Source organism: Nanorana parkeri, unplaced genomic scaffold, assembly GCF_000935625.1.
Source record: "Nanorana parkeri isolate BGI_ZX_2015 unplaced genomic scaffold, ASM93562v1 scaffold109, whole genome shotgun sequence".
Taxonomy (NCBI): Eukaryota; Metazoa; Chordata; class Amphibia; order Anura; family Dicroglossidae; genus Nanorana; species Nanorana parkeri.
In genome coordinates, this window is record NW_017306377.1 from 1,258,381 (window position 1) to 1,274,727 (window position 16,347).

Consider the following 16,347-nt stretch of genomic DNA (forward strand, 5'->3'; position numbering starts at 1 on the left):
TAAAGAATAACTCTAACTGTGCAGTCTCTGTTATTATTTGTTCTACCCAACGAAAAATCATTCATTTTCTATGTGTTGGAGTTTGTGAATTGTATTCACTGTGGAATTGTGTATGCGCACATACCAAAATTATGTGTAGATACCCATAAGTATAAGGAAAGAATGAATGTTTCCCTGTCAGCATAACTGATGCTTGAAAACCTTGTGTCGGCACAACAAAACAATCTCGGTTATCCAAATGTTTTGTCTTTTTTTGGCTCCACGTCTTAGCACATTTTTTTGAAAGAAAAACTCTGGTTTTAAAGTGGAACGTAAGGAAAACTGGGAAAGATGCAGTAAATTATCACTGAAATACATTGAAGGGGATTTATCAAAACGGGAGCCGCTGTGCATGGCAACCAATCAGCTTCTCTTTCATTTTCAAATCTTAACTGAACAAACTGAAGAGAGAAGCTGATTGGTTGCCATGCACAGCTGCTCCAGATTTTGTCTGCTCCAGTTTTGATAAATTCCCCCCATAATATCTTATTATTATTTTATTTGTATTATTCAGTCATCCTTGTGATTCACATACCTCGGACACACTGTGCATCCAGGAAGATTACTGCTTTCTGGTTCAGCGTTACTGCTTTCTGCTGATTGGACAGATGGCATTAACGCCGTTTTCAATGTGCATTGAGCAAGCTGGATGAGAGAGGTGACATAGGAAGAGGATTTGCTAAACCAGGAAGGAAATGTTTTACCTGTCTGACTGCAGTGTGGCAGATGAGTGTAAAGTACTAGACTAGCTGTACAGAATCCTTATATAAAGCAGTTCCCATATATGAATTTATACGGTTTATTTAGTTTGCTGTGAATGTAACTTTTTAGCCAAAGTAGGTGGTTTGTATTAAAGAAAACTAGTGTAGAGTTGTGATGAAATCATTATGTTCTAATGTGAAGCAGTCATTTTAAAGGGGGCCTAGTAGAATAGAAATGTGGCGGCTGCCATTATCAAGGACCATCATCCTCACGCTTGCTTCTCAGTTACTAACTTGGAACAAGTATGCCGTTATGCAGGCTTTACTCGCTGCATGTTTGTTCTATATCCATGACTCCCCAAGTAGGGAAGCAATGTTGAGGATGACGACACCAGAACTTTCAATTTCAGGTCCAAATCAGCATTGGTAGCTCCCGAATTTCTATTCTGACAGGTGCCCTTTAAATCACATGCTGCTCTATTCAGCAGTATTGCTTAGTTCTAAGTGCACATGAATCTATCCTTATTGTGCCTCAGGGTCGCTTATGGGACCAATCGATTAATTTTTCTATTTTTCTTCCTTTCTAGTTAGTATTATGCACCGAAAAATTGAGACACGAAAAGATGGCTCTGAGGTGAGTGATGGCAAAGTTATTTGGGTGTGGTTGGCCAATTACAGTAAACTAAGCACCAGTGTAATACACTGGGCACACATGGGTGTCCAGTGCACATTATGGTCCTTTAGGTGCATTTCAACATGTACCTGCTGCCTGTGAAGAGAGAAGCAGGTTAAACTTTACTACTTCATGTTATGGTTTATTTTAGAGGTCATTCCCATTGGCATGCAGTGCTGAATTACAAATGTATATTAGCCCTTCAATCCTGTCCTCTTTTATAAGGCTTGAAAATCTCCTGTCCATTCAGGTTTTGTCCATTTTGGTAGCAGGTTCTGAATTTTCTCCGGACAATCAGCTGCAATGACAGATTTATTTTATAGCACCACCTCCTGGTGAAATGTGATACTGCAGCACGAGGGTAAAACACGTCGGTATGGGAGTCAGTGTATTGCTGCTGTTGGTTGCTGGAGAGTTGTGGGGGGTGTGAAACCTTGCTATTCAGGGGTTATTTTTGCATTTCTTAAACAAGAATTAACACAATGTGTGCGGACACATTTTTCCTGCATTGCGTATAAGACGTATAATACATGAATATTGATTCTTAAGAAAAAGTATGCTAGCTCACCTTTATTTGGGTACAAGTGACGTGCAAATGCCTTGCTTTCACTTTGAGCCCCCTATCTAAATCCATGCAACTCGTCATCCAGTTAGATTTTCCCATTTTACATTTGATATACAGGGTAGTCTGGTTTCTACGGGTAGACCAGGCAGTTGATCTTTCAGATGAGACCTTTTGCATCTTCCAATCATCCATGCTTAAAGGGAATGTATTGTGCTTTCTTACATGCTTTCGTTAGGAAAAGTTTAGTTGTCACCAGAACAGGAATGGGGTGTTAATCTTCCAATTACATCTGTAACAGTAAAGGGGATTGCATTGGAGGGACTTTCTGTCACTTCCTGTTCGGTCTACAGGACAAGAAGTGAAGGGAAAACTCTCTAATGGGTCACATGGCAAAAAAATATATAAAACCCTGTCTATACAATATCCGCACCAAAAAAAATTACTATACATGTAATTTATTTGTTTTTTAGCCAGCTTGGGGGGCAATTCTCATGTTTTGTGCTAATGAGCTCTCTGCAGAAGTTATATGCCCATACTAAACTGACCTATCCCAGACTTCCTCCATTGTGTCCCTGTGGGTACTAGCAGGTGTATGCCTTAAAGCATACTGAGGTTAGCTGTAGGGTTGCACAGATACCAAGTACAGTACTCGGCACAAGTACGAGTACATGTACCGATACTTTTGAGCCCCAAGACTAGACTAGAGGAAAATTCAAAAGTTAGGAGGCAGCTGTCATTTATAAGGAGCACACGGAGCTCCTGGGATTTGTACATCTCTGTTTTAATGTACGATTTTGTTTTTATAAATATAAATAAAGGGATGCACAGATACCAGTTTTGCGAGTATGAGTACTGGTACTTGCCGAGTACTTACAAGTATGAGTACTGATACATTTTTGTTTATTGTCATGTGACAGTTTTTCTAACACAATACAGACTAATGATTTCAGGGCAGTGGTGGAGTGCCAGAGCCAGGTCCCAGCTGCAACCCTGATAGTTCTCATGAAAATGCCAAGTATCTGCACTGGTACTCGAAAAGTATCTGTGCATCCCTAGTTAGCTGCATTTCCCAAGCCCTGGGCAAAGCTCAGAGCCAAATATAACAAAAGAGTTGTGTGCATAAACAATGGCAATCATCATCTTTTAAGAGTTTCAGATGTCTTCCAGGACTTGTAGGCTCACCAATTACTGTAATAATTTCAATTTACAGGACATCAAACCTGTCATCGATGGATTGGATGGTATTAAAATCTCCCAGGGTCTGGGCCTGCAGGACTTCGACCTCATCCGGGTAATCGGAAGAGGAAGCTACGCCAAAGTCCTTTTGGTGCGATTAAAAAAGAACGACCAGGTGTATGCCATGAAGGTGGTGAAAAAGGAGCTGGTGCATGACGAAGAGGTTTGTAGACGCCTGACAGCTTGTTGTTTCACTCTCACCCAGCAAAGAAAAAAATATGCTGAGCTCTGACACCCTCCATGGCTCTGGCTCAGGCTTTTCTGCACAGTCAGCAGGATGCTGAATCTCTGAATGGTCCGGTTAGGATTTTGGCATGTTTGTCCTACTACAAGTGAGGTTATGTTTACTCTGCTAAGCTGGAAGCAGAGCTAATGAGGTAAAATTGGTGGTAAAGTAGTTGATGTAATAATCAGTGACTGATCTGTAGAATCTACATTACACCGGACTGGAAATCCTGTTGTGGCCTCTCCCGGACAGATAATGCAGTGTCTTTTAACTGCTGTTATTAATTATAGCAATAAATCTCTTTTCCCTTTACGGTATCGCCTCACTTCCAGTAGCCAGTTCTTTCATACTCTTGCCGATCATTTATCAGTAGCCAGTGCTTTTATATTCTTGTCGGTCATTTATCTTCTTGTCCTACACTTACTTACTCCTTACAGTCCAATACTAGACAGAATTGTGTTGTTCAAACATATTGCAGCTCTAGATTTTTTTTGTCTAAATTGATCATTTCATTTTGTCTGGTTATAGACATGTAGATTGGGTCATTCAGTCTGTACTGATTTGGCTACCTACAATCATAGCCAAGTATGATCCTCGCACATACAAACCTCGAACATACAAGGAGCATCTACACTTACCATTGCTGCTTTTTTGTGACTGTGTCTTCCATGTAGCTACCAACCTTTACAGGGGAGCTCTTGTTTTTATCCTTTCTTTTTAATTTATTTTTTAAATAATTTTTATTCCAAGGTTTTATTTTATAAACTTGATACCCAAGCAATGCGTAGTACAGTGGTACCTTGGTTCACGAACAGGAAGTTTGGCAAAATGTTGCCTCTGTTCGGGAACTCTGCATCGGGTAACTAACACGACCGCGGCCATTTTCCCCACTTTGACACTGGTCGTGGCTTCCTATAGTCGAGATCGAGGTCGCAGAGAGAGCTGTGCACACTTGCTGTGAACCTTTTTTTGTGTGCTTTTTAGCACATCCAGTACTGTACAGTATTATTCAATCCAGCATGGCTCCAAAGAAAGTGCAGAGCAAGCATGGTGGTAAAAAGAACGTGCAGAGCGTTAATGAAGGTGACAAGAACGTTAGTGTTCACTCTCTTCATACTGTACTGTACTGTTTCATATTTTTATGGTTAAATTCTTTTTTTTACATGTGGTTCAGAACGGATTAACCTTATTTACATTGAACCCTATGGGAAAATTTGATTCTGTTCGCGACCAAAATCCATTTGCGACCACATTCGTAGGGGTCAGAACAGATTAACCTTATTTACATTGAACCTTATGGGGAAATTTGATTCGGGTCGTGACCAGAATCGTGGAACCAATTAAGTTTGTGCACCGAGGTACCACTGTAAATCTATCACAATCAACAATTGTCAGGTATTTTTTTTTAATGTTAAGTAATGAAGACAAAATCTTTCTTGTGTATATAAATCTGCAATAATAAAAAAGGCCACTCCCAGAATGATTTTTATTTATAAATGGAGTCTTGTGGGCTTAGCCAGCCTCTGGCTCCTTACATCCGTAGTAGTTCCCAGCTCTTTTACTACCCAGTAGTCTCATTCCCTTTGCTATAACAGAAATGTTTCCAGCACTCCGCTCTACTCTTGTACACTTCCCTGTAATATAAAATGAGTGAATGGTGCAGAGGAGAGGGACACTTTCTATTGCTGCAGTCAGTAAGCAGAGCTGGGACCTTAAATGAGACATAAATTGCTGTGGATGGGCTTACATTCTAAGCAGTATGTGGCAGCCATTGGCCTGTTGCAGTTTCTATGCATAGCCTTAAAAGAGAACTATGGGGGAAGTGTTTTCCCCCATAGTTCTCTTAATTGTCATGGGAGGACATATACTAGCGTCCTCCCATGACCCAAAGCTCAGTATATAGCTACAGCTCGCGGTATACTGAGACCGCCACAGCCGGGACAGATCCCGACATTACTGTCGAGATCCACGCAGCTGCGTGAGTGACAGCGGGCTGTCAGAGGCCGCTGTGCCTGCCCCCTACCCCGTCCGTTTCTCCAATCAGCGCTGGAGGATCGGACCGGGAGGGGGGGGGGTGGAATCCGTGCAGGGAGCCATGAATGACAGTCACGACTTTCTGCAGGGAGATGATCTAGAAGTGAGCGAGCGACGGTATGTGTTCGCTCACTAACAGATCTATAGAGCCGACCTGTGACAGTTTCATTGTCGCACGTCGGCTCGAACTATGAGGATGAGTGATTTTCACTCACCTCATAGTTCTCCTTTTAAGTTACTATTCACACTCTGGCGCGCGTTTACGCAATGCGTTAAAACATGCAACATGTTTGTGGTGCCGTTACTTGGTACCCCAAACACGGCCAGGAAAAAAAACGAGGCAGCTGAAAGTACTGCATGAGCTACTTTTCTGCACTTGTCGTTTGTGCGCAGCCTATTGATTGAATGGGCTCACTGTGGGAAAAACACATGCAAACGTGCACAAACTCAAGTTCGTGCTACGTGTAGTGTGAACCAGGCCTAAAGAAAACCTCTAACAAGAGAAACATGGAGCCTGTCATTGCGGAGTAGTTATTCTGAAAATATGAGTTAGCTGACTAGTATTTGACATTTTGAGTCACTAGAACTACGAGTCAGATAAGGACATTTTACTTCCTTAATCCGAATTCTCATTCTGGGTCAGTGACTCTCTAGGATCAGCCATGTAACTAGCATTTTTATACGTAGGTCAGCTATCCCCAGTTTCTGTATACACTGTGGTTTGTGTAGGTCCACTCATGTAAAAATAACTGATATAAAAGATCCAGACAGCAAGGCAGACAAAGGGCCGGCTGTCAGTCTCTGTATCCACATCTCCTATCTACAGGCTGATGGGAAGAATACTTCTAAATATTGCTGGTGTGTGACAAATGGGCTTGCTGTGCTCTGTGAATTATTAATTGATGGCCACTCCATGGCTAACTGGTCACGTTATTCTAATTGCCTCCCTCTTTTTAGGATATCGACTGGGTGCAGACAGAGAAGCACGTGTTTGAGCAGGCTTCTAATAATCCATTTCTAGTCGGTTTACACTCCTGCTTCCAGACGCCAAGCCGGTAAGAGCATCTATTATTCATCTGCTGGGAAAGTGGCGTATTATCTGCTCATCGCATAAGACTTCTTCCTCTCAACACTCTGAAAATCAAGTTTGTGTGCTTGAATACACCCCCCCCCCTCCCCACCCCCCCAAAAAAAGGAAACAAGCAGTGTTAATTCAGCTCGACAGCTTACACTGTTCTCATAGCAATGTAATACCGAGCCCATCTAAAACTGATATTTTTATTTTGTTTGCTTGTTGGAAAGCCAAAGGGAACCTGTCAGGAGGGAAACATGGGAGCTGCCATTGCTGACTTGTTTGTGCTTTTACAAGCTGCAAGGTTGTTATTCTCATCTTTGCTCATCTGCTTGTTGAGTCACGGACCTGGACCTTGTTTGTAGGTATGTAATTCAGCATTGCAGGCTGCCTACTAGTTTTGGGTCAGCAGCTTACTGAGTAGTAAACCAGGATAAGGGTGACATCCTCGGGGGCTTAACTTTTCCAGCATTGGCAGCTGTCTGCCCGAGTTCCCAGCAGTACATAAGCCAGCGCTAAACTTTTAGAAGCTTGGTCTTGTTTTTAGTGCTGTCTGCATAACTCTTGGGGTGACTTTACTTCCTGTCCTGATAACAGTAGTGACTGTGTCACAAAATAAGAGGAAATCTACTTAAATAGTTAAAGAGGAAACCCACCCTATTATAAAAATCACTACAAAGACACCTTTTAGTAATGACAATCTACAAGCAGATACTTCTAGATAATTGCCAGCTTTTTATTTTTAGTAGGGATCCACTGATACTGATACTAGTATCTGTGCTGATACAGAGTATACTCGTACTCCTTTAAATGCTCCGATACCTTCCCCGATACCGGAAATTTTGGTCAGAGGAAGATTTCCTCTGACCGGCAGTGTTGTAGGGGAACATGGAGCCAGCTTACCGTGCAATCAGGAAGCTCAATGCTGATTGTGATTGGCCGGGAAACCGGCTTCCCAGCCAATCAAGCCCGCCAAACAACATGGAGCCGGCTTTCCGGGCAATCAGGAAGCCGGACGGCATGTAATTACCCACCGCCCGGCTTCCTGATTGCCCGGAAAGCCGGCTCTATGTCAGCAGAAGCATCGGTATTCTGTATCAGCGAGTACCGAAAGCAAAGCATCGGTACTTGTTCTCAATACCGATGCTTTGTCAGTATCGGTGCATCCCTAATTTTTAGCATAGCTCCTTTTTTTCTTTTCCTTCCCATTCTCGTGGTGGCCATTTTTACTAAGGTCATATGAATCCATCTCCCTTTACTTCCCGGAACTCTAGCTCTGCCTCCTAGAACATGTGACATAATTTGAGGGGGAGGAAAAATGCATTTACCCCCGAGATCTCACAAGATTTTGCAGTTTACAGAGGAGATTTCCCAGGAAGACATTGGTAAAGTAGCCTTTCCAGGATGCATCCGTATAGCCAGGGCTACATGACAAGTGCCTCACTCAACCAGGTAGTGGGAAAAAAGTAACTGTAAATAAAAGAAAAAAAATGTTTGGTGAATGTGAGGTGATTTCATATGGACTTGCAGAGCTGCACGCTGATGTGATTTCTAGTTAAAGGGCGTGAAAACCTTTGCTCTAAAACCTGTTGGAGGTTCTGACACTAATCCTCTCCATCCAAAACAGACTGCTTTGCTTGGAGTTCCACTTTACCAGAGACTAAATCAATATCCTAATAATTATCTGCTCAGTTTTGTTCTTTTTCTTTAACGTTCCCACTGTTTATCAGAATGATTTCTTTGCATTTAAACCTTTCAGTGTGTCCTACATAATCTGGTTGTTTTAAATGAAGGGCACCTATAGGTGGTGCATCTCTAGGAGCTTCCAGGCCCAGAATTGCCCATTCCTCTCCGCTTAGACAGTGTATACTGACAGTAGGTTAACTCTAAGGGCTACAGTCTCACAGGTTTAGATTTCCTCTCACAGGTTTTTTAGCTTGACTCCACTACAATGGGGTAGACGAGTGTACTAAAAAAAAAATACCTTTCTGCCCAAAGCAGCCGTTGTTTTAATTTCAATACTGCACCACAGAAATAACAGTTGAGAAATTACTGAGGGCAGCACGAGATTTTCTTTGTTGGTGCACTTTGCACTCGCAGTCCCTTTTGTCTCTTTATGGAGCATGAGTGATACTGCAGTGGACCCTCAGAAGCTTGATGTGGTAAAATAAGGTGAGAGTGGAGGTTTATGAGTCACATTTATCAAAGTGGCAAGTTGTAAAGTTCTTAGCGGAGACAAAGACCATCTATAGGGAACATCAGTGCACCAGAAATCAGAGGCAGCAAAATAAAATGTACGTGTTAGCAGAACTTCAGCTCAAACAGCAGTGCTGTTCATTCTGAATATCTGCAGGTGTACCCACTGCTGCGTAGACTAGCTGTGCTGCAGAGAATCGGACATGGAATTACATTTTGAACCTTGTTTGCTGGGGGCAGTATAATTCAGGGGCTGGCTGTACAATGACCGTACAATTTTCGTATGAACATTGGATAACGCCATCAGAGACTCGAAAGTTTTTAAAAATTCTATTTCATTTTAACATAGTTACATAGCTAGTCAGGTTCAAAATAGACAAGGAGTTCAACCCATAGATTTTGGCCTTTTCACTTTGGATGCCCTTGTCCCAGCACTGCACTATCTAGATTTTAATTAGTTTATAGCCAGTCAAATATTTTTTCAGGTTTGTATAAAGAAGGGAAGGATTATAAATTCTAGGGATGCACCGATACCCATACTAGTATTGGTGCCAATGCCGAGTATTTGGTTGAATACTCGCCCAAATGCTAGATGCCTAGCCCAATACTTGAGATTCAGGTATCGGGAAGCCAGGCAGCGAGTCATGACACTCTGCCTGGCTTCCTGATTGGCCGGGAAGCTGTCTCCATGCTCCCTTCCTTCCCGATTGGAGCCAGCTTCCTGGCCAATCAGGAACCTGGGCAGCGTGTCATTATACACCCCCGGCTTTCTGATTGGCCACGGAGCCAGCTTCCCGGCAAATCAGGAAGGTGGGCTCAGTGTTATGACGCGTTGCCCGGCTTCCTGATTGGCCAGCTTCGCAAACAATCAGGAAGTCGGGCAACGCGCCATTACACGGAGACCGCCTTCGTGATTGGCCAGAAAGCCAGCTCCATGCTTCCTCGTCACCTGGTCACAAGAGAGCATGGAGACAGCTTACCTGCTGATCGGGAAGGCGAGTCTTTACAACCCGCCTGGCTTCTCTGCAAATCCCTAATAATTTCCATTGCTTTTTTTTTTTTTTACTGGTATCCAAGGCTGACTTTTTTTCCCCTGGGCTTCCAGTCCTGCTGACAGTGTTTTACCAGACCGGAAGTGTGGGGGAATCTCCATCAGCAACACAGGCAGAAATCAAAACCCTATAGCAGAGTAGGGGAAATATTGTTTTTCTTTTTGTCCCTTTTGCAGATTTTCCCTTATTTCGTGTTTTGGCACCAGACAACAAGTGAGGGAAAATCTCTCTAAGGGAGTCCCAGATAGCAGTAACTATCTGACGGGTGTTCTAGAACTGCCTTACCTTCTGGGTACACATACACTTTAAAGAATTAGTGCACATTCATAGCAAAACCTGTATTCCCTCTCATTCATGCACTTCATCAAGTTTGGAAATACAACTACAGTCAAAGCAAAGTTTACAGTGCCCTGCCCACCCAGAACCGCTTATGTCCTGCGATACCTTCTATATGCATTGATTGTGATGAATGTTTCTGGTTTTTCCCTTGGCTCACATGCTTGGTTTTGTTTGTATACTTCTGTAGGGCACATAAAACGTTAACAGTTTTTTCTCTTTTCTGCGTTTAGGTTATTTTTGGTAATAGAATATGTCAATGGAGGTGACCTCATGTTTCATATGCAAAGACAAAGAAAACTTCCTGAAGAACACGCCAGGTATGGCTTCCTCTTGTGGTGTGTGAGTGGGATGAAGTGACAGTTCAGGGTGTGTGTATGTTAAAGTACAACTAAAAGCTCCTGTATGACAATCTAAACACATACCAAATCCAATTACAATGTGATGCCAAATCCTCCTTCTTTTGTCTCTCACACACTCTCCCTCCCAAAAACTGCAGCTTATAGTGGGAGGGTTTTAGCAACAGAGGCAGAGCTGTCATCCAGAAAGCAGTGGGCAGGAGTAGGTGTAGCCAGCTGGTGACTGACAAGCTACAGGCTTGTGAATCAGCAGTGACCATGCTGATAGCCACTCCCCCTGTAACATTTTTCCATCCCACTGTAATGAAAGTAGGCACAGCCTACATTAGAGTGACAACTCTGCTCTGAATTCAGGAGCAGAGCAGCCGCACCATCACAGGAAGCTACATTAGGTGGACATCACTGGCGGGATCTAGGGATGTCCCGATGCCACTTTTTTAAGACCAAGTACAAGTACTTTCCCTCAGGTACTTGCCTATACCAATACTTTTTCCTAAAGGTCCCCAGGGCTAAATACATGTCCCCAGATCAGAATACATGTCAGCAGAGCAGAATACATGTCAGCAGAGCAGAATACATGTCCGCAGAGCAGAATACATGTCCGCAGAGCAGAATACATGTCCGCAGAGCAGAATACATGTCCCGAAGAAGAATTATTAATCTCGCCAGGCTTGGTGCCGATCTCACACGGGCGTCATGTGGATCTTTGCGGGCAGTGCCTATGCTGTAGAGGGTGCCAGTGTCCAGGGCTGTACTGTGCTGTGCGGGGCTGTCCTGAGCACTCTACAGTCTTATGTCCAACAATATTATCAAAATGTGCGTTATGGAGAAGAGGGTGGAGGTGTTTTGTAATCCTAACACTTCCTGTCCTGAGGTGATAAAGTGGTTCTTCCATAGATACAGTACAGTAAGTGAGCGTTGTCACACAAGAACAGGAAGTGTGTTAGTGGCATGATCACCCAGTGAAAATAAAGGGGAACAGAAGCTTAAAAAATAAATCTAATGCGGCCACCACATCCAATGACTGGTAAGCTGAAGAATTTTAGATTTCTATCAGTTTAGATACACTTTGCCTGTTATAGGTATCTACCATTCCAACCCTCCAGATGCAGCTGCTGAGAGAATATATTGCCACGAACAGTCACATTTCTTAGGAAGTTTAATAGCCGATCACTCTTGGCAAACACGTCAACAACGGACCCATCTGTATGATGGAGCCTTACTCCTCTGTGGGAATATATGTCCACTGCCGGGCTCGCCTTTTCCGTATTCGTCTCAGCACAATGAATGTCTTTTCCCTAAAAAAACAGCTAGTCACAGATGTCTCCATTTCCTCTAGGTTTTATGCTGCTGAAATCTGTATTGCTCTAAATTTCTTACATGAACGGGGAATCATCTACAGAGACCTGAAGCTGGACAATGTTCTGCTGGATGCAGAGGGTCACATCAAACTGACAGATTATGGCATGTGTAAGGTACGAGCCCGGACTTTGTTACTTCACTTTATTTCATGCTTTATTACCCTCTCCATATTTGTTTCTGGGATTCATTCTGTAGAAGGAGCTGTCTTTGTTATCCATATCAGCCAGTCTATTTTGTTACATTCATATTTCAGGTACCATTTCTATGACTGGTAGAGGAGATTAAAGTATCCGATAGCTAGGGCTAGAAGAACAATTTGTTTTCTTGGATGTCTGAATGTACAAGACTGTCTATTCTCGGATGTCCCCAAATCTTTACTGAAATTAATGTGAAACTTTTTGTGCTGCATATGATGGGAAAAAAAAACAAAGCAGAGTTTTCCTTAAGGGTTAGTTCACACCAAGCGCAGAGCAGTTACAGAACGGATCAAATCTGCGTCCAATGTATTCCAATGGTATTTTGGGCTCTAGTTCACACCAGAGCGTTCAGTTCCAGAGCATGTAGAAAAACTGCAGCATGCTCTATTTTTTCTGCTCTGGAACGCACCAAAGCGCATGCAAACGCCATGGAACGCACTGAAAGCCCATTTTAGGCTAAAGAAAAAAAAAATTGTTTTTTTTTTTTAACAGAAACGGCCCAGAACGCAACAAAAACACGGCAAAACACACTGCACTGCGTGTGCAGAAACTCATGCAGATCTGGGCTGCATTTGGTGTGAACAAGCCTTCAATGAAAATCAAGTCAAAACAACTGGTATATCCAGACACGTAAACACCTAAAGTGTTATGCAAATCCCAACTTTCTACTGTAGAAGTTATGCTTGGCTACACTTCCTGAGGCTAGGTTCACACCTAGGCGACTCGTGCACGATTGCCGCACGGTCGGGAGTCGCCAAGGTGTGAACCGATCGAGCTATAGGTGCCATTATTTTCTAATGGCACCCCAGTCGCTCTGTGTGGATTGTGCAGTTTCCCGCCGCGATTACACCCGTGCAAGTGAACACGGTCGCGGCTAAAAAAAAAGCCACGCGTCATGTGTCGCAAAAAACCTTTTTTTCTTTTAGCGATTGCCACGCAGATGTCACTCTATTGAAATCAATGGTGCCACGCGGCAATCGCTGTGTGCACTAGCACACGATCGCGCGGCCCAAGTGTCGTGCAGGTGTGAACCTAGCCTGAGACTCCCTATTGGTCATTGAGGCTGCCAATCACTTTAAAGAGCTGACGGGGAGGATTGAGAGGCTCAAGCTTTTACAGGAACAGTCAAGATATGGATATAAATCCAGGTTTATCATAAATCGTAGAGCTACTGATTACTTTGATGTGCAGTTTTCAATGATGGTAACCTGTGCTTGTGCATCGTTTCATCATGTGCTTTGTCTGAACCACCCTAGGCTGTGACAGGCGTGTTTTAATGGGATGAGTAGAGAATAGAGATACATGATGATGGGCATAAAAATATTTAAGGTGTGTCAGTTACCAGCTGATATAATCCATGCTGTGAACTGTTGGGGCATTAATATATATATATATATATATCTATGACACTTTCTGTATATTACAGGAGGGTCTGGGGCCAGGGGACACAACTAGCACTTTCTGTGGAACGCCAAATTACATTGCTCCTGAAATTCTCCGTGGAGAAGAGTATGGTGAGTAAGGAGCGTGATCTGGTTGTGATCTTGTGTAATCCAGTCTGTCTATCATTTGATTCCAAGCTAAAGTGATTGACAGTCTATTATTCTTAAATACTATTCCTATTGAGAATCCATTAAACAGCATTGTACACAAAGATAACGTAGCGTGTATACTCTACTGAATTCTCCATAGGAATACATAGAGAACATACAAGCCCATGGTGCACATAGCAGAGTTTGTCACAGTTGTGATGTGGGACAGGTCTACTGGGGTCAATAAAACAGAAAAGATCGGACTGGGATTAAAGCCTTTTCCACTTCACCCAATAAGAGGTTGCAGGGCAGAAAAATATTGGATATCATGATGGAACATACCATATCTCAAAGTAAACATTTTGAGTGGAATTTAAATCAAAGTGTATTTAAAACCATTTTCTTTCATATCGAATAAAGTAGATAATTATTCTTGCCTCTGTCCCCCCTGGAGAGTTTCCACCCTTCTATTTGTCCTGGTGACTATTAACACTAGAACAGTAAGTGAGGGGAAATCCAAATTTTGAGTTGTCACCAGAACAGAAGTAAAAGAGAAATATTCCAATGGGGACACTTGCTCCAGTGAAAACTATCTTAGATTGCGTTCATTTGCTTTGGAGAGATCTCTGTTCTGTCTGGGAGACAGGAAGTAAAGGAACCTCTCCCCAGTGGTTTACAGACACCAAAATACACTTGACATGGGGTATTAATCATTCACTATTCTATTTAAACCCCCAAAATGTTTAGCTTTAGATATGCATAAAGTATGCACTCAAGGAGCTTACAGAAGAAGATAAATATATAGGCTAAATATTTAGGCTGCTGTTGCTGACCTGTACATCTGGAAGTATCTGCTTGGCATTCAGTCTTATCCTGGACAAAAAAGGGCATCTTAAATGTATCTGGTTACACAGGCCATAAATGGGGCTTTTAGGCCAACAAATTAGACCTCCTTAGTAAAATCACACATTTGTTACATTAAAATTACAATAAAATCACCACATAAGAATTAAAATCAACATTGCTGTTCATAGTTCACGTATTGTACGCAGGGTCAAGTTGATATATCACAACATTGAAAATCCATAGATCTGGACGACAAATTGTGCAGCCCTTTATGACAAATATTTTGTCTGTTGCAAGAATCCTCAATGCATTTTGCCAAAAAAGGAGGACAAGAGCAGTGAATATTTTTTATAGCTCAACCATGAGTCGACACAACAGGGAACCTTGGACAAAGAGTCCCCCGCAGGAGGGGGCAACAGATACAGGAGTCAATGCATATAAACATGAGCTGTGATCTGATATAGATTCCTCCTCCGAGCGTTCGGGCTGCAGTCACCCTCAAGACAAATGTCAGGCAAAATTAACTAAATAATTTCTTTATTACTTTTATATTTATTTATTTTTTCTTTACTGTTGGGGGCTTTGGTGCAATATCAGAGGTCTAAACACACCCCTGCTATTTCCCCTTTTTAAAATAGAAAAAGAGATTGAGGACACAGAGTCCTCCATCTCTTTTTCTGTAGCCCCTGTTATAAATGAACAGAGAACCTCTATACTGAGTGCGCCTGTCCATTCATAAACTGTGGAGATAGCATCAGTTACTATGTCCACAATCACGAATGAACAGGAAGTGATGTATAGCATTTCCTGTTCATTCATAACTGGGGACACAGTAAGCATACGATGTCCTCAGTTATTTACAAACACTTCGCTATCAGTTCTGATCGATGAGTATTTGTACTCCGCTCTCAATCCTGACTCGCCTGTCACAGGAGGCCGAGCGGGGCGGTGAGGAGAGCTCGGCCTACTGTGACAGCTATCTCCTCCTCGCATCACCCCATTTGGTCTCCTGACAGTTTCTCTTCTCTTCTCAGGGCGCCTGTCTGTGTCCCCTCTGATCTGCCGACACAGGTGGGGAAAAGCAGCAGGAATCAGAGGGGACACAGACCAGCAGCCAGTGGGGAAGAGAGAAACTAGGGATGCACTGAATTTTTTCCCGCATTTTCTGCCGTTTTGGCACTTTGCCCATATTACCATTTTTGGACAAAATGTTTCAGTGGCTGAAATTTAGGTGCATCCCTAATTTTCAGAATTAGGCTAGCAGTTGCAGTCTAAATTCTTCTGTTTGTACTGTTTTCTTTTAATATTGCTAAGCATTCAAGACTTGGGAAGAATCTGCACAATGATTGACCCTTGGCTCTATACTATCCATATAAAAATGTTCCTCCTTTTCTTGTAATGAGGGTTATAAAAAGGCACTAAAATATTCATAAGTGGCAGAATCAAATACAGAGCCTTTCCTGTCCTCCTCCTTCACAGTATTATATTTACTACCAAATGATTACATGCTGTCTTGATTTCAGCATTCTCCATATTCTTTCATCAAACACGGTTCTCATTTCTGCGTTGCAGGCTTCAGTGTGGACTGGTGGGCTCTCGGGGTCCTCATGTTTGAGATGATGGCCGGTAGATCCCCATTTGATATCATTACAGACAATCCAGACATGAACACTGAAGATTATCTTTTTCAAGGTTTGTATAGATCGTGTGACTGTTTATATTGCTGACATTAGAGATGCACAACTGGCTTATGTGTAACCTGACTTACTATTCAAAAATGCTATTGATGTTTTTTTAAAGAGCTGCTACACCATGTTTATTATGGGTGTCAAAGTACACCTGTCTCTGAACACATAACTAAAGGCACCTTAAAGTGTCAAAATGTGTTTTTAGCAGTGGTAGCCTTAGAAGCCCACATGGC

The 16,347-nt window shown here is 42.5% G+C and overlaps 1 protein-coding gene across 5 annotated transcripts in view; it reads left to right on the forward strand.

Moving 5' to 3' along the window:
* Nucleotides 1–16,347, forward strand: part of PRKCZ (protein kinase C zeta) — a 205,985-nt gene that overhangs the window by 166,362 nt on the left and 23,276 nt on the right. For all 5 annotated transcript variants that reach the window (XM_018553107.1, XM_018553108.1, XM_018553109.1 and 2 more), the window contains 7 exons: nt 1,328–1,374; nt 3,189–3,377; nt 6,432–6,529; nt 10,364–10,450; nt 11,829–11,964; nt 13,475–13,562; nt 15,999–16,118. In XM_018553107.1, coding sequence (XP_018408609.1) covers nt 1,328–1,374; nt 3,189–3,377; nt 6,432–6,529; nt 10,364–10,450; nt 11,829–11,964; nt 13,475–13,562; nt 15,999–16,118 — 765 coding nt within the window. The remainder of the gene's footprint in view (nt 1–1,327; nt 1,375–3,188; nt 3,378–6,431; nt 6,530–10,363; nt 10,451–11,828; nt 11,965–13,474; nt 13,563–15,998; nt 16,119–16,347) is intronic.